The sequence below is a fragment of the Gorilla gorilla genome, chromosome 1, assembly GCF_029281585.2.
Source record: "Gorilla gorilla gorilla isolate KB3781 chromosome 1, NHGRI_mGorGor1-v2.1_pri, whole genome shotgun sequence".
Taxonomy (NCBI): Eukaryota; Metazoa; Chordata; class Mammalia; order Primates; family Hominidae; genus Gorilla; species Gorilla gorilla.
The window spans coordinates 29,637,743-29,658,194 of NC_073224.2; the positions used below are offsets into that span (position 1 = coordinate 29,637,743).

General features: G+C 36.8%; 1 protein-coding gene across 1 annotated transcript in view; it reads right to left on the reverse strand.

Annotated features, from left to right (window-relative positions):
* The window catches only part of USH2A (usherin), an 843,890-nt gene that overhangs the window by 443,593 nt on the left and 379,845 nt on the right, over nt 1-20,452 (reverse strand). The window contains exons 28-31 of the mRNA XM_031015607.3: nt 18,785-19,058; nt 13,816-14,019; nt 13,608-13,688; nt 10,821-11,012 (exon numbers count right to left, since the gene is read on the reverse strand). Coding sequence (XP_030871467.3) covers nt 10,821-11,012; nt 13,608-13,688; nt 13,816-14,019; nt 18,785-19,058 — 751 coding nt within the window. The remainder of the gene's footprint in view (nt 1-10,820; nt 11,013-13,607; nt 13,689-13,815; nt 14,020-18,784; nt 19,059-20,452) is intronic.

Consider the following 20,452-nt stretch of genomic DNA (forward strand, 5'->3'; position numbering starts at 1 on the left):
TTAAAGTTCCCTTGACAACTCTTTATATGGCCCATAAAGTATAGTACATTTGGTTTTGTGTGTGCCTCTAACTCTTCAGAAATCAATGATTCTTCAGGGCTCTGAAGTCTTCATTCTTTTTGTAGACACCCAAACAAGGAGTATCACTTCTTTGTCAATGATTGGGAAACCCTAAAATTATTCAAACATTCTTTCCAGCTAACAGATGTTGACATTTTCCGTACTGGATAGCATCCTTTGCCAATGACACTATTTTTATAGGTTTTTGTTATGTTTAATTTTTGCTTTTTTACTTTTTCCTCCATCCCTTACCCATTTCCAAAATATGTAGTTGAATGTTCGTAACTTAAATGCATGCAGGCAAGGCTCTGCCAAGACATTACAATGATAATTCCTACATTGAATTATACCGCTCTCACTTTTATATGAACCTAAGGGGCATCTTGTAATTGAGAATTAGGTTTTGTTTTATTTTATTGTTTTTTCTTTGTTGTTGTTGTTGTTGTTTTCTATTTCCCATATAAATAGTGAGCTCCTTGCCTTTCTATATGGGGCATGACAGAGTGGGAGGGGGCTGGTTGGAAATGCAGAATCTAACACCATATTCCCAGACCTAGTGAATCAGAATCCATGTTATCAAGATCCCCAGTTCTTACTTCCTTTCTTCTGGGAACTTTCAGAAGTTCAGGAGTCCTACTGGGGTTCAGGGGTCCTACTGACACTGCCTCTCTTTCTTCACTTGCCTTGGCATTTTTCTGGCAGCAAAGCTAACACAGTTAGAACCAGAAGCAGGAATAAAGCAGGGATAGTTGCAAGCCTAGCAGGTGAAAGTATTCCAGTCTAAGCTGACCACTCCTTTACACTAGTGTCTTTCAATATGTGGTTCATAAATCTTCCAAAAATACAATTGGAGCATTAGGTAAAATGCAAGTTGCTAAATACTAGCCCAGATGTACAGAATCATGTGTGAGTGACCCCTAAATCTGCATTTTATAAGTAATCTGAGAATCACCTTATGACCAGTAGAATTGAGAGTCACTAATTATTACAGTAGCCATGTAAAAGAGGCAAAAATTAGAGACAGATTTTCAGTATGAAACCCACTTCATTCAGGTAAAAAAATTAAGTCTATTGTATGTAAAGACTGAAAGAATTCTAGTGGCAAAAGCTATATTATTATTTGTGTTATAAATTAAAATTTCTTTTTCTTTACATAAATGTAGATATATGTGGGTCATCTGGAAGATTATTCTTATCATTATTGATTCATTTGCCAAACCATAGCAAATAGTAAATAATATTACTATTATTTATCATTTTACCTGAAGAAGCAATATAACCCCTAGACTTTAGCTCAATGTAATGCAACAATAAAATTGAGAAAATATTTTGTATACACCAATTATATCTGTAACACTTGATGCCAGGTGCTGTAGTAATTATGCTGATAATTAAGTTTACATGTTTAAACACCTTACGGAAAAAATAATTCATATATGTGCGAAGTCTTGAATCCATTCATTCTTGAAATAATTTCAATTCAAATTGTGAAGTCAGTTTCTGAGCAATCCTCAGTTTGAGGGGAAACGCCAGTCCTGTCTCTCTGGGCTGCAGCTTTGCATGTTAGCAGGGCTGCAGGGAAAATCAGCAAAAGCTACCCAGAGTTAATTGGAGCCCTTTCAACAAATCTAAAGATACACAGGAGTGATAACTGAAGGGTTTTCTACCCTGAGGCTCTGGCTGAGGGAATGAACCTTAAAGAACTCCTTGCTCTGAACCTTGGCCTTGGGAGGGCACAGAATCTAGACCCTGTGGCCCAAAGGGGCCCATTTGCTCCTGAGCGGGCCTGTTAACCCTTGGACTCTCCATTGCAACTGGGATTTATCTCATTTAATCCTCTGATAGACAAATTCATGAATGGTAAATATTCTGCTTCACTATTCTGTTTTCTTCAGTTATCTTAGTTGATATTCATTTTTAATAATTTTCTTTGCTTTTACCTTCTGCTTTTTGTAAGTCTGAACATAAAATCCCACTTCCCAATGACTATTACACTTAATTTTTGTCATCTTATTATATTCCTTTGCTAGTATTTTCTATCTACTTTTAATAGCTTATTATTTTTTATATACATTTAGTTTTTTATTTCCTAACATTTTTGAGTTTCAGTGGGGAAATGAAAGTTATAAGAATATCTGGATAAAACTTAAATGTGATCACTGGTGACAAACTCCTCCTTTAAATAGAGTTTCCCTGTGCTGGCTGTACAGCAGAATTACCTGAGATAATTTAAAAGTACAAATGTCCAGGCCACATTCCAGGCCAATTTAATCAGACATTTTGCACGTGGGGCACACAGGCATCAGTATATTTTTTAAAGCTCCCCAGTTGACTCAGTATACAGCTATAGTTTTGAACTACCACCTTGTAAGAATCCCAGTGAAACGACCAAAGTTTTATAAATACCTAAAACGAGACCAGGCAGAGACAATGGACTGTTAGAAGGAAAGTCCTAGGCAAACCCAAACTTAAACTGGAAGCAAAATGCCAGCAAGCTCTCAGCACTCCTACTCTACCAAACACTGGGAAGAAAGGAGCTGAAACTGTAGGGTGGCTGCGAGGCTAATGCAAACTTACCCCACTAACCCTGTCATCATCTTAGCAAAGGCTTTTATTAACAGCAACTGGATGCCCAGTAAGATGATTTGCAAACAGTTTAATTTTCCCATGCAAACACCCAGTCAGAAGGTTATATTAGAGATGAGCCAACTAAACTATGGAGTTGAGTTTGGGGGAGTATATTTAGCTGATGGAAAAATGGTAACTTGAAAGAAGGATAAGAATATAGCCCTCAAATTATGGAAGATTGTCATATTCTGGGGAGGATTTAATTCAAGAAACTTGTAAAATTTAAAAATCATGAGTTGCATGCCATTAATAAGACCTAAAATAACTTGGAATCCACTAAGTAAGAGACAGAAGGTAAGCAGTAAATAAGAGATGAAGACAAAAATTGAGAATTTCAAGAGGCAGGCAGAAATCAAAGCAAGCTAGATGAGGAAAAAGGCACATCATATCAAAGACTGAACTAGAGGAATTAAAAATCATCTTAGAAGTCTCAAAGAGCAGAATCAACAGTGCAAAAATCAGAAAATGGAAATAAAAACAATTATGGGACAATAACCCAGAAATCAGAAACTGTAATTCAGAGATTATAAAGGTAACCATGAATTCATTGAACACTATGTGCCTGTTTCTGAGCAAAATATTTTACATAACTCATTTTAATCTTTATAGCAATTCCATAATATAAATAAGGTTTTCATCCCCAATTTATGAATGAGGAAACTCCTATGTAAGGATATGTTTTTAAATTTGCCTGAGATCACACAGCTGAAAAGTGGCATAGGCAGAATTTGACCTTAGATTGATTTGACTCTACAAGCCGTGTTCTGAACTACTAAAATGAGGAAGACAACCTGGGAAGAAATATACAATATTGAAAATTGCTATTTCTCACCAGAAGTAATGATCATAAACACAATGGCAAATTTTCCAAGCTGAAGAAGGACCCAAATCTGAAGAATAAAAGAGCTTATTATATAACAAAAAATTAATGAAATAAAACAGCACATTTTCTGATTAGCATTTTTTAAACTTAATTGGTAAAGAACCCTATGCTAACCAATAAAGCAAAATTGCCTTGTACATTCAGTGTCAGAATTATTTTATTTAAATATGACTCTAACAACCAAAATTAACTTAAATATTAAAATCTCAACAAAAGTTACCTCAGAAATGCTAAATAAGGGTTATTTTCAAGATCAGTAGCAAAACTGCTCAATAACAAAGCTGTTTATATAGGCTTCACCGATTTTTCTCTCTTTTGGTACCTTGGTTTCTCAACCAACTGGCAAAGCAGCTGCCTCAAAACAATCTCTGAACCCCTAACATCTCCACCAAATCCAGCTTTCTGGCTCTCTGCTTTCTCAGCTCCTTCCATCTCACTTCCTAGTATTCCTTTTGTTTACTGGGAAATTCTCTGACTTTGATAATTATCCAAGCTGGCTTTGGTGACTCTCAGTTCACATTCCCTCCTCATTATCCTGAGTCTTTACAATGAAAAGTCCACCTGGCAATACTGGAGTTCTTCTTAGTCTTTAAGATTACCTTCTACATATGTCCTTGATGACTCACTTTAGCATTGAGAGAAGCAAACTCCTTGAAAGAAAAAAGATCAAAGAATTCATAGTACACACTGGCAAGAAATGTAGTGAAAAAAATCACTAAAAAACAAGAAATAATAAAACTGGAAAGCATAAAACATGATGGCAGAGAGAAGACCAATTATATCAATTATAAAAACAAGTATGAATGAGTGACTCCCGTACTTAAATACAGAGAATCTCAAGTGAAAGATAAAACTAAAACTGCAGAGATATATAGAAGTCTTCACTTAACGTCATCGGAATTTTTTGTAAACTACAACTTTTAAGTAAAATGATATACAACAAACCCAATTTTCCCACAGGCTAATTGATGTAAAAAAGAATTAAGATCCTATGGCATATTTCTGGTCACAAAACATCACCAAATTTCTATAGACTACTAATATTAAACATTGAAATGAATGTGTGCTATACATGCATTTACAAAAGATTAATCAAAACGAAATAATGATTTACTCAAGTTTTGGTGAATCAGTGAGTGACAGTGGTGTGGTATAAATCAAGGAATAAATGCTTTCCAAGTGAACATTGTAAGGAGCACCGCCTACCAGCATGGAGTTCAAACCCCAGCAATCACAGACTGGGCAGCTTGCTGAGCCCTGTCATACTGAATTGTTTATTGCTGTGCATCTGTATGATTATCATAGACTTTATGAATTTTTATTTTACAATGATTTCTATTTACTCATTCATTTATTTTCCAATCTGCTTATTCCACTTTAGGGTTGTGGGTGGCTGGGGCCCATCCTGGCAGCTCAGGGCTCAAGGTAGGAATCAGCCCTGGACAGGCCACCATACCATCACAGGGCACACTCATACACACCTGCACTCACTCACTCTGAGGTCATGTAGACAACTCAATTCACATAAGGGGAAAACCTTTGGGATGTGGGAGGAAACTGGAGTACCCAGAGAAAACCCACAAAAACATGGGGAAAATGTGCAAATTCCATGCAGAGAGTGGCCCTTGCTAGGGATTGTTTTTTTTTTTTTAATTTTCTCATCAAACTTATAAGAAAACAATGTTGAATTAAAGGATGTTAGCCAAGTTGCTGCCATGTGGTCATGTGCTACATAATGTTTTGGTCAACAACAGACAACATATAGGATGGTGGTCCCATAAGATTACCATGCAGTGTTTTTACTACACCTTTTCTGTGTTTTGATCTGTTTAGATACACAAATACTTGCCATTGAGCTATAGTTCCCTACACTATTCAATACAGTAACATGCTGTGCAGGTTTGCAGCCCAGGAACAATAGGCTACACCAGCTTACCTAGGTGTGGAGTAGGCTATGCCATCTAGGTTTATGTAAGCACATTGCAAGGTGATGAAATCTCCTAATGACACATTTCTCAGAACATATCCATCCTTTAGCAATGCATGACTATACCTAAAGCAATGAGACTTTGAAGGTTAAAACATAAATAATAAGTGTAAAAGTAATAAAAACTCAAAAAATTCAAACAAAAAATATCTCAGAGAAATTGACAAAACTGCATGCATAGTTAACATAGTTAATTCTTCCCTTAGTTTGTGACAAATTTGATATATAAAAATAAATAACAATTGCTCAACAGTTTTCTGATTTTCTTCTCCCTATACATCACTACCATGTATGACATGCCTTTTGAGTAACATCCAGTACTACCCTACATTGGTTTACAATCTGTGGGATCTTGCCTTCAAGAAGGTATCCTTCAGAATCTTGGGAGAGGCTGATTTAATTTGAAAAGCCTCCCTGCATCCAGTTTCTGATTTGTTCTTATCCTAACCTTAGAATTACTATTTTGAGGAATATGCATTATATGTTATCAATATGGTATATCTAACATAAATAATAATCAACCCTAAATGGGGAATATATATTTTTAAAAAATCACACATAGAATATTGAACATTTTAAGGGTGTTACATTAACTACATAAAATATTTTTTAAATCTCTACACAAAAATGCAAATCAAAATTTTTTAAAAAATGACAAAACTGGGGGAGTTGCATCAGATGAGATAAACATGTATATTATTCTTCATACGCAGAGAAAAACTTTAATGAGAAAATGTGAATCATTCAATAGAAAAATTAGCAATGCAGCTGGGTGCAGTGGCTCATGCCTGTAATCCCAGAACTTTGGGAGGCCAAGGCAGGTGGATCACCTGAGGTCAGGAGTTCGAGACCAGCCTGGCCAACATAGTGAAACTCCATCTCTACTAAAAATACAAAAGTTACCCTGGCATGGTGATGCACACCTGAAATCCCAGCTACTTGGGAGGCCAAGGCAGGAAAATCTCTTGAACTCAGGAGGCAGAGTTTGCAGTGAGCTGAGACTGCACCACTGCACTCCAGCCTGGGTGACAGAGTGAGACCCTGTCTCAAAAAATAAAAAAAAAAAAAAAAAAATAAAAAATAAAAAACAATGGACCTACTTAGGCACATCATAAAAGAAGTAGAAATGGCCAATAAATATTAAAAAACTAATCTCTCTAGTAATCACATAAATACAAACTAAAACAATATTCTGACATATTTTGCCTTTTAAATTTGCAATTTTTTTCAACTGTAAAACTTGGTGTTGGCTAGATAAAATGAAATGCACAATCTTGCATTCTGCTTGCTGGTGGAAGCATAATTTGTACAGCTTTTTGGGCAGTGTAAAAATTGCTATCCTGGCCGGGCACTGTGGCTCACACTTGTAATCCCAGCACTTTGGGAGGCCAAGGTGGGTGAATCACGAGATCAGGAGATCGAGACCATCCTGGCTAACATGGTGAAACCCTGTCTCTACTAAAAATACAAAAAAAATTAGCCGGGCGTGGAGGCCTGTAGTCCCAGCTACTGGGGAGGCTGAGGCAAGAGAATGGCGTAAACCTGGGAGGCGGAGCTTGCAGTGAGCAGAGATTTCGCCACTGCACTCCAGCCTGGGCGACAGAGTGAGACTTCATTAAATAATAATAATAATAATAATAATAAAATAATAATAATAATAATAATAATTGCTATCCATTTCTTGAGAAATTACCATGCATTAAGCATAATGTTACACACTTTACAGATATCCTGTAGGTAACATTGATACAGTGCATGCCACATGTCAAGCACTGTGCTATGTGCTTTACATACACATGAATTCGTTTAATCCCCACAGCTGCCCTGGGAGGCAGGTAGTTGTATCTCATTCTTATTTACCTAGAAGGATTTTAAAGCACACAGAGGTTTATTGATTTGTCCAAGTTACACAGCTAAAAAGGGTTAGAGCTAGAATATCATATCACTTAATATTTTTAATATTCTTCTGAGGTAAATATCACTCTCCCATTTCATAGGTTAGGACTTTAGGATCCAGAAGGATGTGGAACTTATCCACAGGGAAGGTATATGGCAGAGATTTATATCAATGTCTGACTTCAAAGTTCAAGACTATACAATGTCTTAAGAGCCTTCGATGCAGTTATTCCACTTCTAGGGATTTATTATATCATCATTGTCAGGAATTCTCCTAAGGATTTACATACACATTTCTTTAAATTATATTAATTACAACGGTAATTGTTGGAAACCCAGGAAGCAGGAGGAGACCGAGACAAACTGTGATTGTGAGAGAGGCAGTGCAGGAACATGGATGAAGCTAGAAGCCATCATTCTCAGCAAACTAACACAGGAACAGAAAACCAAACACAGCATGTTCTCACTCATAAGTGGGAATTGAACAATGAGAACACATGGACATAGGGAGGGGAACATCACATATCGGGGCCTGTCGAGGGGTGGAGGGTGTGTGTAGGGGAGAGATAGCATTAGGAGAAATACCTAATGTAGATGCCGGGTTGATGGGGGCAGCAAGCCACCATGGCACATGTATGCCTATGTAACAAGCCTGCACATTCTGCACATGTATCCCAGAACTTAAAGTATAATTAAAAAAAAAAGAAAGAAAGTTTTTGAGGAGAGGGATGTGATGTTGGATGCTCTGTAGAATACACTCATGGCCAGGGAGAGAAAAAAAAAAAAGGCTATGAAAAAGATGAAGGTAAGTATTGCAGTTGTCCAGGCAAAAGATGGTAGTAGTTTGGGCTGGCCAGTAGATTAGAGGAGAAATGGATGACCTTAACACATATTTTGAAAAATAGAATGACAACTGTGGATATGAGGTGTGAAGGAGGTGAAAAGTCCAGAGTAACTCTCAAATTGTATTGACTGGGTGGCTGGAGGTATCTATGAGAATGCAGGAGAAGCAAGAGTTGAGGTTTGGTAAGGGTAGAAGGTGAGAGACATCCAGTTGGAAATGTCATTGTGTCCAAACGCCTATTGGATGCAGGCATTTGGATGTCTAGGTGGAATGTAGAATTACGAGTCAATAGCAGCATCTATCTGGTATTTGATGTTATGAGAATCAATAAGGCTTCTGGAGCAAGCCAGAAAAAACTGAAAGAGAAAGAGAAGATGGCCCAGTTCTAAATCCTGAGACTCTTCAATATTTTGCCACACTTTAGAAGAAGTGAGCAAAGGACACTGAGAACAGGGTCCCTGGAGAACCAGGAGGTAAGCAGAAAAGTCACAGAAGTGAAGAGATATTTCTAGAACTGATGAGAGAGTTACTGTGGAGAATGCTGAAGAGTGGTGAAGACACAGAGTGTCAAGTGTTTTTTGCCTATGTAAACATGGCAGTTTTTGGTGCTCGTCACAAAAGTAATGAGCAGAAGCCAGTTAAGTGAAGACAAAATGAGCTTAGATACTTCATGCTAGACGAAGGCCGAGAGGGGGAGAGAGGGAGCAATAGCTGGGAGTTTGGACAGAATGAAGATTTTTGTGATTGGTTTGGGTTAGTGTGTTGGTTTTTAACAATGGGAGATAAAAGAGTTTGAATGACCCTAGGAAGAATCCACCCAGTCAGTAGTTCTCAAACTCTGGCATACATCAGATGTATCTGGGGGCTTGTTAAAACAAGGACTGCTGAGCCACACTGCAGAGTGTCTGATTTGGCGGGTGTGGGGTGGGCAGGAGAATGTGCATTAGTAATAAGTTCCCAAGTGAAGCTAGTAATGCTGGTCCTTGGGCCATACTCTACTGCAGCAGACAGAGGCGTTAAAAATATAAGTGAGAGGACGATAAGCTATCAGTAACATCTCTGAAGAAACAGAAACAGTCAGGGTCCAGAGGACTTGTGAAGATTTCTATTTTTGATAGGATAAGAGAAGCTTTGTAAAACAGAAAGGAAAAAAAGCGTGAAAATAAAAAATAATAATGAAAATGAAATTATAGCATAGCACACACCTCCTATATATCAAAATGGTTTTATGTGTTTTAGCATGCATTCATTCATCCAATCCCTAATAACAACTCCATCAGGCAGAAAAATGAAATTAATATGTACATTTGGTAGTAAGAAAGTAATAGAAATCCTATACAATAGATTGTTTTTTCTATAGTGTCTAATATGATCTAAAATAGAACGCTGTCAGCTGAGTGGGATGAGAAAGGGAGGTAATGTGTATAGCTTGGAAAAATACAAAATATTTAATGAGGAGAATGGGGGAAGGAGCTATTCTGGAAATACAGTAGGGTTGGTGTCATTACTGAGTGCTCATCTGAAAGTGGGGTTGAGCATTTTTAGCAATAAACTACTTGATATTTTCCAGCCCATGTAGCTGCCGTATGCAACCTGTGAAAAGGCAAGCTGTGGGCTTACTCAGGTTGGGCTTTGATAAGGAGGGTAAAATAGGAAAGAAGTGAAGGGTGTGAATTTGTTTTTCTTTTGCTAAAAGTTGGTAGTATATTTGGGCTGTGCATTCCAAAGTGTCTAAAGAAGGAAGTAAAGTCTTGAGGGAATTGACCAACAGGTTTGTTGGGAAAATATTTAAGGCTTTTCTAACATCCATTCTGATGGTTCACGTTATAGGATTTTTTGATAGAGGAAAATGTTTTTTTTCTGTCAGATTTGACATATTTACTTCCTTTTTATCAAAGGCTTAAACTCTCCCTTTAAATGTGCTTTAATATTTCATGAAGCTGAAAAATGCTCTTAATACACATGCATGAATTTGAGTGTGAGATGTGTTAGTGATGTGCGTGAGTATATTTCATTATAATCATTCTTCATGGAACACCACACTGTGAGAAATCGATTCACTGATTTGCCAGTCCAACTAACTGGGGCTCTAAGACTCCTCCACCTTGAGATAATTAGGTTTAATCAGCAATTTTACAATAAATAATAGTGGTATGAACTGGGGCTAGTCCCAAAGAGTAAATTTTTGCTTTGTGAAATAAGTATTTATACATACGATTTCCAAAAGATGTCTATAAGGTGTTAAAGGGCTATAGCCACCTATGATGTAATCTTTGGGGGATGGAGAGAATATCTACCTTAGAATAAAATTATCCATGAGAGCCCATGCACATTGTAGAATTATCCTTTTTATCCTAGGTAGATGCAGGCTTCCACTACTTTAGATGGGTGTTGTTTTTAATCAGGTAAAATACATGTATATTTAATACATTTTTCTAAAAAACATTTGCAGAAGATTTTTATTTAAAATGCAAACAAAAAGGAAGTTAATAGGGTCTACTCTGTTAAAGGATTGCATTTACCTGTGAGGGTGCTTGTATTGACAAATTCAGCACTGGCAGAGGGCATGTGGGGTGGACGGGTGCTGTCCTCACTATAGGCTTTCAGAATGTACTTCTCAATTACACCTCTGACAACAGGTTCATCCCAGGTCACCTCAATGCTGTATCCATTTAAGCTGCGGACTCTTGAGGGAGTTGGCACACTTTGTGGAGCTGTGAAGGAATAAAAGAGAAAATAGGGAAAATGGCAGTTCTGAGAAGACTATTGCTTCTATTCTTCACTTTTAATGGCCGCAGTAAATCAGACTCAACCATTAGCATAAATACAATTTATTAGAGTTGTAACTTTTCAGCATTGATTTAATATGACTGCACATCTTGAGCCATTCAGTTTAAGCGATATTTCAAAACCATCAAAACTCCATCGACATAACATTCTTTCAAGTCTAGTCCAGGTTTTCCAAAAACATTTAATGTATCAGACATGTTTAAACATCACTCATAAAGAAGGAGGTGGATGGTAGGCAGATAACAAGTTCAAGCAATATAATGATGTACCCCCTTTGAAGCAAGATAATTAGACTGTTATTATACATAGTAGTTTGACACTTTCATATCTTCGATGTATTAGCCAAAAAAAATCACAAATGTGATTGTGTTGTACTTGAATGCCTAGACCCATTTTCCAAATGCAATTGTTTTTCTAATTAATTTTTAAAAAGAAAAGTTCTACCAGATATGATATATGGAATATATTCTTAATTGCAGTTTTTGGGGTGGGGGTGGGGTAAAGGAGCTGGTGCCTTTGAGATTCTACAAAGTCATTTTCAAAGACTTGTTCTGCAGAATATTTCAAAATAATATCACAAAATGAGGAAGTTTAAAAGAACTGCAAAACCTTACTTACAAGCTGAGCCCCCTAATTTAAAAAATCTATTACCTTTAACTATTTATTAGACATTTCTACAGTTCTGATCAGTAAAATCTTCATCACAGCTGAGTGCACTGGGGACACAAAGAAAGAGCCCAAGGAACTCCGTGGCAGGATGATGGATGAGAGACCTGCTCTAGCTGCTCATGGACTCCTGAGCCCTGTCGATGGAGGATCACTCTGGTTTTTCCACATCAAATCTCCTCCTCTCCGACTTTACTGTCCAGACCAATAAAGTAGGACAGCTTTAAGGGAAACAAAGTGAACATAAAAGATAAGAGGAAACACCAAAGGGGAGAACCACTCTCTGAGCAGTTAAAACACCACAGGCACCTATAGAAAACACACAGGCCACAAGATCGAGTTGCAAGGAAAGGGACAATGGGAGTGACGTTGATTTTATTAGTTCTGAAATGTAGTACAGGGCGAAGTACAGTACAGTCTAACAGATGGTCTTCTCATAAGGGACAGAGCAAAACTGACTCAAAAATAATTAAATAGTGCAATTATTCTCCAACCCTTGGGAGCATGTAGCTGCTCAGTGTTGTGGTCAGATTGTAAATATGAATTTATGGCATAGGGCTGTGGTCAGATCATTGCTATAAATTCAGAGCTCTATTTGTGTACTTTCTCAGTAGTACTCAAAATGGGGACTATTAAGCTAAGTAAGCAATGTGCTTTCCAGACACCTATTAATGTTGCTGAATTATACTCAAAACGGGCTTTATATTTGTTAATAAAGTAGAAGAGTGTGAAATAGAAGCAGAGAACATGTCAGTAACAAGTGAGTATTTTATATTGGAGCTTTCTCTTTGCTCTGAAGTTGAAAAGAATTTTAAGAGATCGTTCAGCTCATTGTCTTGCCTATAAATAGGTGATAATTTAAATCATCCTGGAAAAGTGTCAAGTTGTCCTCTTCTGGAAAATATGTAGGTAGAGAGTCTTGAAAATTATTCTTAGTTGCTCATCTCAGTATTTAATTATATTTTAGATTAAGAAGATTCCTCAAAGGATGCCTGGGATAGTAACCTACTGTTGATTAAGTATAAGAGAATATCTTGATGGAAACGCGTCTTTAGACAAATTGATACTCGCTGAATAAACTTCCTTGCAGAGACATAAGTGGCAATCATCTGGAGATGTGTTCAGTTTCCTGACAAATATTTGACCCAAAATAGTAGAATGTCACTGATTCACAAAACTCTTTGTGCTGAATGCCTTCCTGTGGTGGTATTTTGGGAAAAGATTTTGTGGCCAGTCAGAAGTACAAAACAAGCCAGTTGTCTGAGATTAGGTCTAATGTAGACTGTCTCCTAGTTGGTTCTTTTCCAACTGAAAATATATTAAACCAATCAGCAATTTCTCTCTTGGGAGAGTCATTCTAAGATTCTAATAGTCAACAGCGGGGCAAACATCTGCAATGATGTCATAGACACACCTGATTCCAACCAGTTGCAGGTTTCAAATGTGCTATCTGTGAGAAAGTCAAGAGGGTGCCACTCCCAGCCAAGGATAATCCTAATCCCTGACTTCAGCTTCTTGCTATGTACACCATCTGTAAAGGTTACCTATCCTTAGACATATTAGGTAGGTGGGGCTATTAAATCCTTAAGACAACCTGAACTTTCCTTTCTTCTGCATCCTAAGAGGAAAGGATCAAGTCTGAGCAAGTATTCAGTGAATTCTTGACAAATGAAAAGCACTGATCTACTAAGCATTTTAGCCATTGACAGATGTATTTTCAAACCAAGGCATGCTCTGTCAGAAGACTACAAAAATATTACTGCTTCAGGGTAATAGTCCTTCCTTTTATATACATGCACAAATACATGCGTGTGTGTGTGTGTGCACATATGCATTTGAAGATAAGTATTTACCTGCTCCTGTTGTACGTCCTCGACTCCAATCACTATATACTGAACCTCCTTCATGCGAGGCTATCACCCGATACAGGTATTCTTAAATGGAAATAAGATGCAGCAAGATTAAAATAATACTCATATAGATTAATGAGGGGCTGGCAGGGAGGGAAAGGGGGATGAATAAGAGACATGTAACATTTAATTTAGAGGACTTCCACATTACCTGTAAAAGGCTGGAGACCACCCTCGTAAACACTCTGCTCTTTTCCCTGGTAAACCAGGATGGAGTCATTTCCCCTGCAGTTAACAGCACTGTCAGTTGATAGGCATCCATCCAGATTGACTCTGACAGCACCGCTGGACACAGATGCCAAGTTAACGACAGCACCCCGTGTAAATTTAACATCCTTCATGCAACCACCGAAACCTAGCAAATAGTAAGGGATTAGTATCGCATAAAGGGCTTGAGTCATTAATTACCAATCATTTTTGTCCTCTGCAGCACTACATTTTGAGGAAGGGGGGTGGTTAGATACAATTGCTAGACTTTCGAGTCTTCCTTGGAAAACCTTTTATGCCTCCTACTTTTTAACAAGCTAATTTGTTGCAAAGAAATATAGTTCTGTTATTTGGAAAACACATTCATGGATAATTCTAATTTAACTTTTGGTACTGAAAAAGCATTTATTTTACCTCTTTAGGCCCACGTTTTCTAAATTCCGTTTCTTCCCATAAAATAAAATTTAGGCAACTTCATATTATGGTAGGGGGATAGCCCCATATCTCTTAATTCTGAAAGATTAAGTTACTATATAAGTCAGTTTTAAGTGCCAAAAAATAATATTTGAATTAGCATGATTATTCAGTAAGCTCATTGGGGAAAAATACACTCTGAGCATTTTATGTAGAATACGAGGAGAGAGAACATAATTTCAAAATATATTAGTCCTGAAATATTGCCATGAATTGCATAACGATCACTTCAGAGGTATAGAATTTACCCCTAGTTACATCAGCCTACAGAAGAGCTGTCACTATGCTCTATCATTTTTCACAGAGTTCCATAATCTTGAATATACAAAATGGTCACCAGTTTTACATCCCCATTAGCATGACAGGGGCCAGCCTTCACTGTTGGCAATAGCAACACCATGAGATTTCATGGAATGTGTATTCTGCACAGGTGACCTCAGAACACCCACTGCGCAGTACCATTCTGTGAAGTTTAACAGAGAATGCAGATGAAATGAATTTAGAGTATTCGCCACTTTTTTGTTAGACAGCAAACAAAAAAGGCATCCAGTTAGCCAGGGAATAGCAGTGGCTTTGAATTACATGCTATTTTGTGAAAACAGAGATCAGCTCAGTGAAGTCTGGCAGTACTCTGCGCAGAAAACTGCACGAAATTGGGACAAACAGGACCGAGTTTGAGATTGCTGTAGCGTGCATGTTCTCTCTCTCTCTCTGAACAAAACACTGTAAAGTTTGAAAGGCCTCAAACACATGATCAGCTCTTTTCAAGATTAAAGCACAGCAGCAGGAAATGGAAATAAAATATAATGCAATGCATAACAGTAAAATAAGTTAACAGTAACAATGACCATATTGTTCTCCTCAGCATTCATATGATGTCTTATTATGCCTTCTAACACATTAAGTTGCAGCCTATTTCCTTTTAAATGTCTTTTACTATTATCCACATTTTTTTAGTCCTGACTGATCAATACTGTTAGTCTATCTTAAACACACAGTAGACACTCAATAAGTTGGGTGAATTGAATTGAAAGCAATGAAGCTCAATATGAAATCATTGGCTGGAAAATTCAGAAGCTAAGAATTTTAATGTATTTATCAGTAGTAATTTTCTGTTGGCACATAACTGTATTATCAAAATTCTCTGTACCCTAACTTCCCTACCAACAAAATCAGAACAGTGAAAGGGCAGCTTGGCAAACAAGTGCTGTTATAAGAAATGCTACATTATTTTTTGAGGGGTACATAGTTTTAGCTTCGCAGGATGAAAAGAGTTCTTCAGAGGGATGATGGTGATATCTGCAAAACAATGTGAATGTACCTAATGCCACTAAACTATACATTTAAAAATGGTCACAATGGTAAATTTCATGTTACATATATCTTACCACGATGTTTAAAAAATTAAAAATTTAGCAAAAAACATCATAAAAATTAATTCACAAGATGAAATTTTCAATTTGGGAAAGCCCAGGGAGATACGTCTTTCTTCATTTTGGAGATGAAGAAAAAGGCCCAGAGAGTTAGTTATAAAATGAAGTTTGTAAGCACTAATCCTCCTAAGGAAATGGTCCTCTGGCCTCTGGCCTTGGAGACTGCTGAGCTCTTGAAGCTGCTGAGCTCTAGTGCAGGGTCCTTCCAGTGGCAACCAAAGAGTTCAGTTAAGGTTGTCCCGTGCTTTCAACTCTGTACCACCAGAAATGCTCCCCAGACCTAAAACATTTGAATAAGATGCGAGGACAACAAAAGGAGAAAGGGGATGTTTGCAAGAGGAGTGGAAATGCCTTCTTTTCTTACTCCACTACCCTTGTGAGAATCCAAAAAAATCCCCATCCACACCACCACCCCTGGGCCTCTAAAATGCCTAAAAGGCGGCCCAGAGCTCTAAGGTGACTAATCAGAAAAACATTAGCCCTTCCTCTAGGGAAGGCAGTACTGCTGCAGAGTGCTTGGCTTGGCAGGCCTGCTAAATTTGAGCCCCCACTCTCTCCCTCTCCATGGAGGGGTTTGGGCAGAGCATTGCCTGTGAGACTACATGCCAGACCCAGTCATGCCCAGCCTAGATGTAAGTGATTATCCTCATTGATCATTCTAAGAAGATAAACTCTCATCATCTGAGCTGGCACATCTTCAGCAAATTATGTTGCCCAGCATTTTCAAAACAAAAAAGAAAATTAGTCTTGTATCTGGTTCGGAGGAAGATTACAATGTTAGTAGATTAAAAAAAAAATAGCACTAATATGACCACAAAATAGAGCTTCTGATGAAAAAAAAAGGTGCTAATTAAGAAGCAGAGAAAAGGAAAAATGTTTTTAAGACAATTGATAGTGGGTTGAAAGAAATACATTAAATGAACATGATTCGTTTTAATTGCAATTGACTACATACATGCTGCACCTCTGTATTGTGACTAGTCTCCCTGATCACTGTATAAAACATGCAGCTATTTATATAGATCAGTGTCTCTCAAGGCATCTGAGTCAGAATCTTAGGGGACAGGGGTCCCTAACATCTGTATTTTTAATAACCATTCCAGGTGATGTCAATGTATCTTGAATAGTAAAAATAATAGCTAATTTTGACTTCTATGTTCCAGCTACCATACGTCAATATTTTTTCAGTGTTTTGAGAACCACTGATATGGATGATACTACAGTAATAAAAATTTAATATTACTCACAAATAAAATATCTTCCAGTATCACAGGCTTAGTCATAGTGTGTAGGTAAAATTATTCCCTTTGGGTCTATGGTGATGTTTTAAACTTCTGTTATTATCTTACAATTTCGGTTTTAGCCACGTCTTTAGGACCATCAATAGTAATGGGTTTAGGGGTAATTCAAAGAACAAGGCTGTACATGCAGGGTTTTTGTTTCTTGTTTTTATTTTTTTTTTTCCCAGAAGCAAACAGGATTAAGTAATCTCACTCATACGAAGGGTTTTCAAGTTCTTTCTAACCTCAGAAACCTGAAAACCTGGAGAAGCGCTTATACGAATGTAATATTTTTAGCTGCTGTTACATCTTAAGTGCCTTGAAAATGTCATTACTGTCTTACACCCCAGTTATTCATTAACTCCTTACTACTACCCTTCTAAAAGTCTCCTAAGAGCTTGCCATATATTTTCTATTCAAAGGCATTTAAATCTTTATGTACTTACCAAATAGGCAAAGACTGCTTCATGAAAATTTTAACCATTCAGGGTACGTAGATTTTGAAATACGTAAAGGACCTTTTTCACACGTGGGAGGGTGCTTGGTCCTATGCTGGAAGTTACTGTGCTTTCCCCACTTTACAAAGGAGCATTGGCCAATGCCCATAAAAGAGAGCATTGACTGTAAAAAGGAGAGTTGACTTTATAACAGGCTGCCTGAGAGACTTAGTGTCTTGCTATCTGCTTACTAGCCAAGTTACCTTCCTCTCTGCTCTTCAGTTTCCTCATCTGTAATGAGGATATAAATAATAATGCCTAACACACTTGTTATGAATAACTGACTCACCTATTCTCATGTAAGCTCTCAGAACCATGACTGCCATAAGAAATGATACACAGATATTGTTAGCCTTCTCAAATTAATTATTTCTCTGATTACATTCAAACTTCTATGAGTTAACTTCTTACCTAAATTGTAAATAATGCACTTTTCCTTTCTCTTATAGTTATTAATAATCTACAATATATAGATTTTCACAAGTATGTTTGGAAGTCAACCAAATACACCCCACATTTTTTTTCCACATGAAAGCTCTACCGAAAAGCTATGGAGACAATTAGCATTTATGTCGAAGAAAGAAAAGGCAATGAATTGCATTGATATTTTTCACTAGTTGTGCATACCGACTTAATTTATTTTTTCATCTGTAAATACAGATAATGATCATTATCCAACATATGAGGAAATACATTTATATGCATTATATATAATTATATATTATATATAATTATGTATGTATACACATATATTTCATATATAATTATGTATCTCACATATAATTGCATTACATATTTAAATAAATATATAAATTACTAATTTTTCCATATAAATATCATCTTTGGGAAGCACCTCAGGTACCTTATTTATAATCAACATATTTATTTTGATATTTATTCAGTAAATAGTAATTTTTATATATAATTACGTACCACATATATAATTATGTCACATTAATAATAATATGTATATTAATTACTATTTACTGAGGACATATTGAAATAAATATGCTGATTATAAATGATGGCACATTGTTAAGGGTAACACACAAAACTCTTTGAAAAAGTGTTTTCATTAGTTTTTAGGGTTTAAATTTCTCCAGAAAAAGGGGTGCTGTTGGGTGCTGCTTTTAGCCTGAGTCTATTGCTATCTCTTGAAACACAGAACCACCAAAAACTGTTAGCACCAGGGCTGTATGGATTTGTGAATTCCTCCAGATGGAACTTACCTTGTTCCAAACACAAATGTTTATAAGAGTTCAGCAGTTCCTGTGGGATTCCTCCCACATAAACTGGTGAATTCACCACCAGTGGCTGGTCTCCGGACTCCGATGCACGCTTCATCAGTCCATTCACACTTGCTGATATGAAAGAGCCTTCCTTTTTAATAATGACTTTATTCCACTTTCCATTACAATAGGATAGCCCCAGCAATAGATCCACTTGTGTAAAGGCAAGACTGGTATTTAACCGGAAGGTCAATATTCCACTTTTCAGCTCCATCTGTATTTTATATTAAAAAAGAAAGTAGGTATATAAAAAGGCTGCAGAAGGGCAGTTTGGGAGAGAGCAGAAAGTCAATTTCTTGAAGAAAAGCAAAACAGTTCCCTGAAAGCACTCTATAGAAATGTGTCACTTTACCCTAAGTTTCTGCTTAGGAACATAGGAAATACTTTTCTAGCTTATAGTTGACACAAAGAATGTTGTATTGACGCAAACAAATGCATACCTACTAATGATTATACGATGTGATGCGATGTTATGTAGACCTAAGGTTTACTTTTGCTGCAACATAGTTAGAAGATTAAACCCCTGCATAAGTGACTGAATGACTGAAGAGAACAGAACAGTTTGAACTATGACTCTGAATTTTTAGAAAATGAGAAAATACTACTTCATATATCAATTTAACTTGGGGGAAATATGGCAAGACAATAAGAAAATGAAATGTCAAGCTTGATTAAGCTTATTTTAACTGGCTAGTGAACTCAATTTCAAATATGTAAGACATATTTTGATTCAATATTTCGGTTTTATTCTAAATCTCTAACTAACATAATTGCTTCTATGTGTATTCTATTAGATGACTGTACCATTTTCTAATGTGAACATATTTCACCCAAATTTTCATAGTAAAAAATAAGTTCATAGGTTTTCCTTCAAAATGTCTCATGATAATTATTTTACCTAATATATTTTTACTTTGTTAGAAACCATATCAGTAACCATATGATATTTAAAATCTTGAGATCAATTGTGTCAAGTAAAACAAATTAAATCATGCCAGATAAAAATTATGAATTTTTCCATAAAAGCATCATCTTCAGGAAGGACCTCAGGTAAGCAATTTTTCATTTTTCTAACCACTTATTCAATAAATATCGAGTCTCTTACAATGTGCCATATACCTGCTGCTCTAAGGTAAACACGGCTCCTAAGAGTCATACTGTCTAGTAGCAGAGGCAAACATGTAGGAGCAATACTACAATCAAGACAAGAAAGGAGTAAAGTGAAAGCAGAGAACAGAGAAGGCTTTTTGCTCCCTGGAAGTTGGGAAAGGTTTAAAGTAAGGTTTTAGAAACTATATAAGATTCATGGAGGGTCCCCCAAGGAGGGGGACTAATATGCATGACATGAGGACATCAGGTTCAGAGAAAGGCACCAACTTAGCTAAGACAAAGGGTACATATGGAGGTGGGAGGTGAGGTAGTGTCTTGCCAGCTATGGAGAAGCCAGATTTTAAAGGACTTTCAGTGATAAGAGGGTCTGGTATGGAAAGAATGTTTGGTGTCTGTCTGAAACCAAAACTCATGTTCTTCCCAGTATTACCTTGCACTAAAAGCTTAGCCTACCAGACATAAGAAGTATACACTGAAAACAAAATCTCGACTAGAATT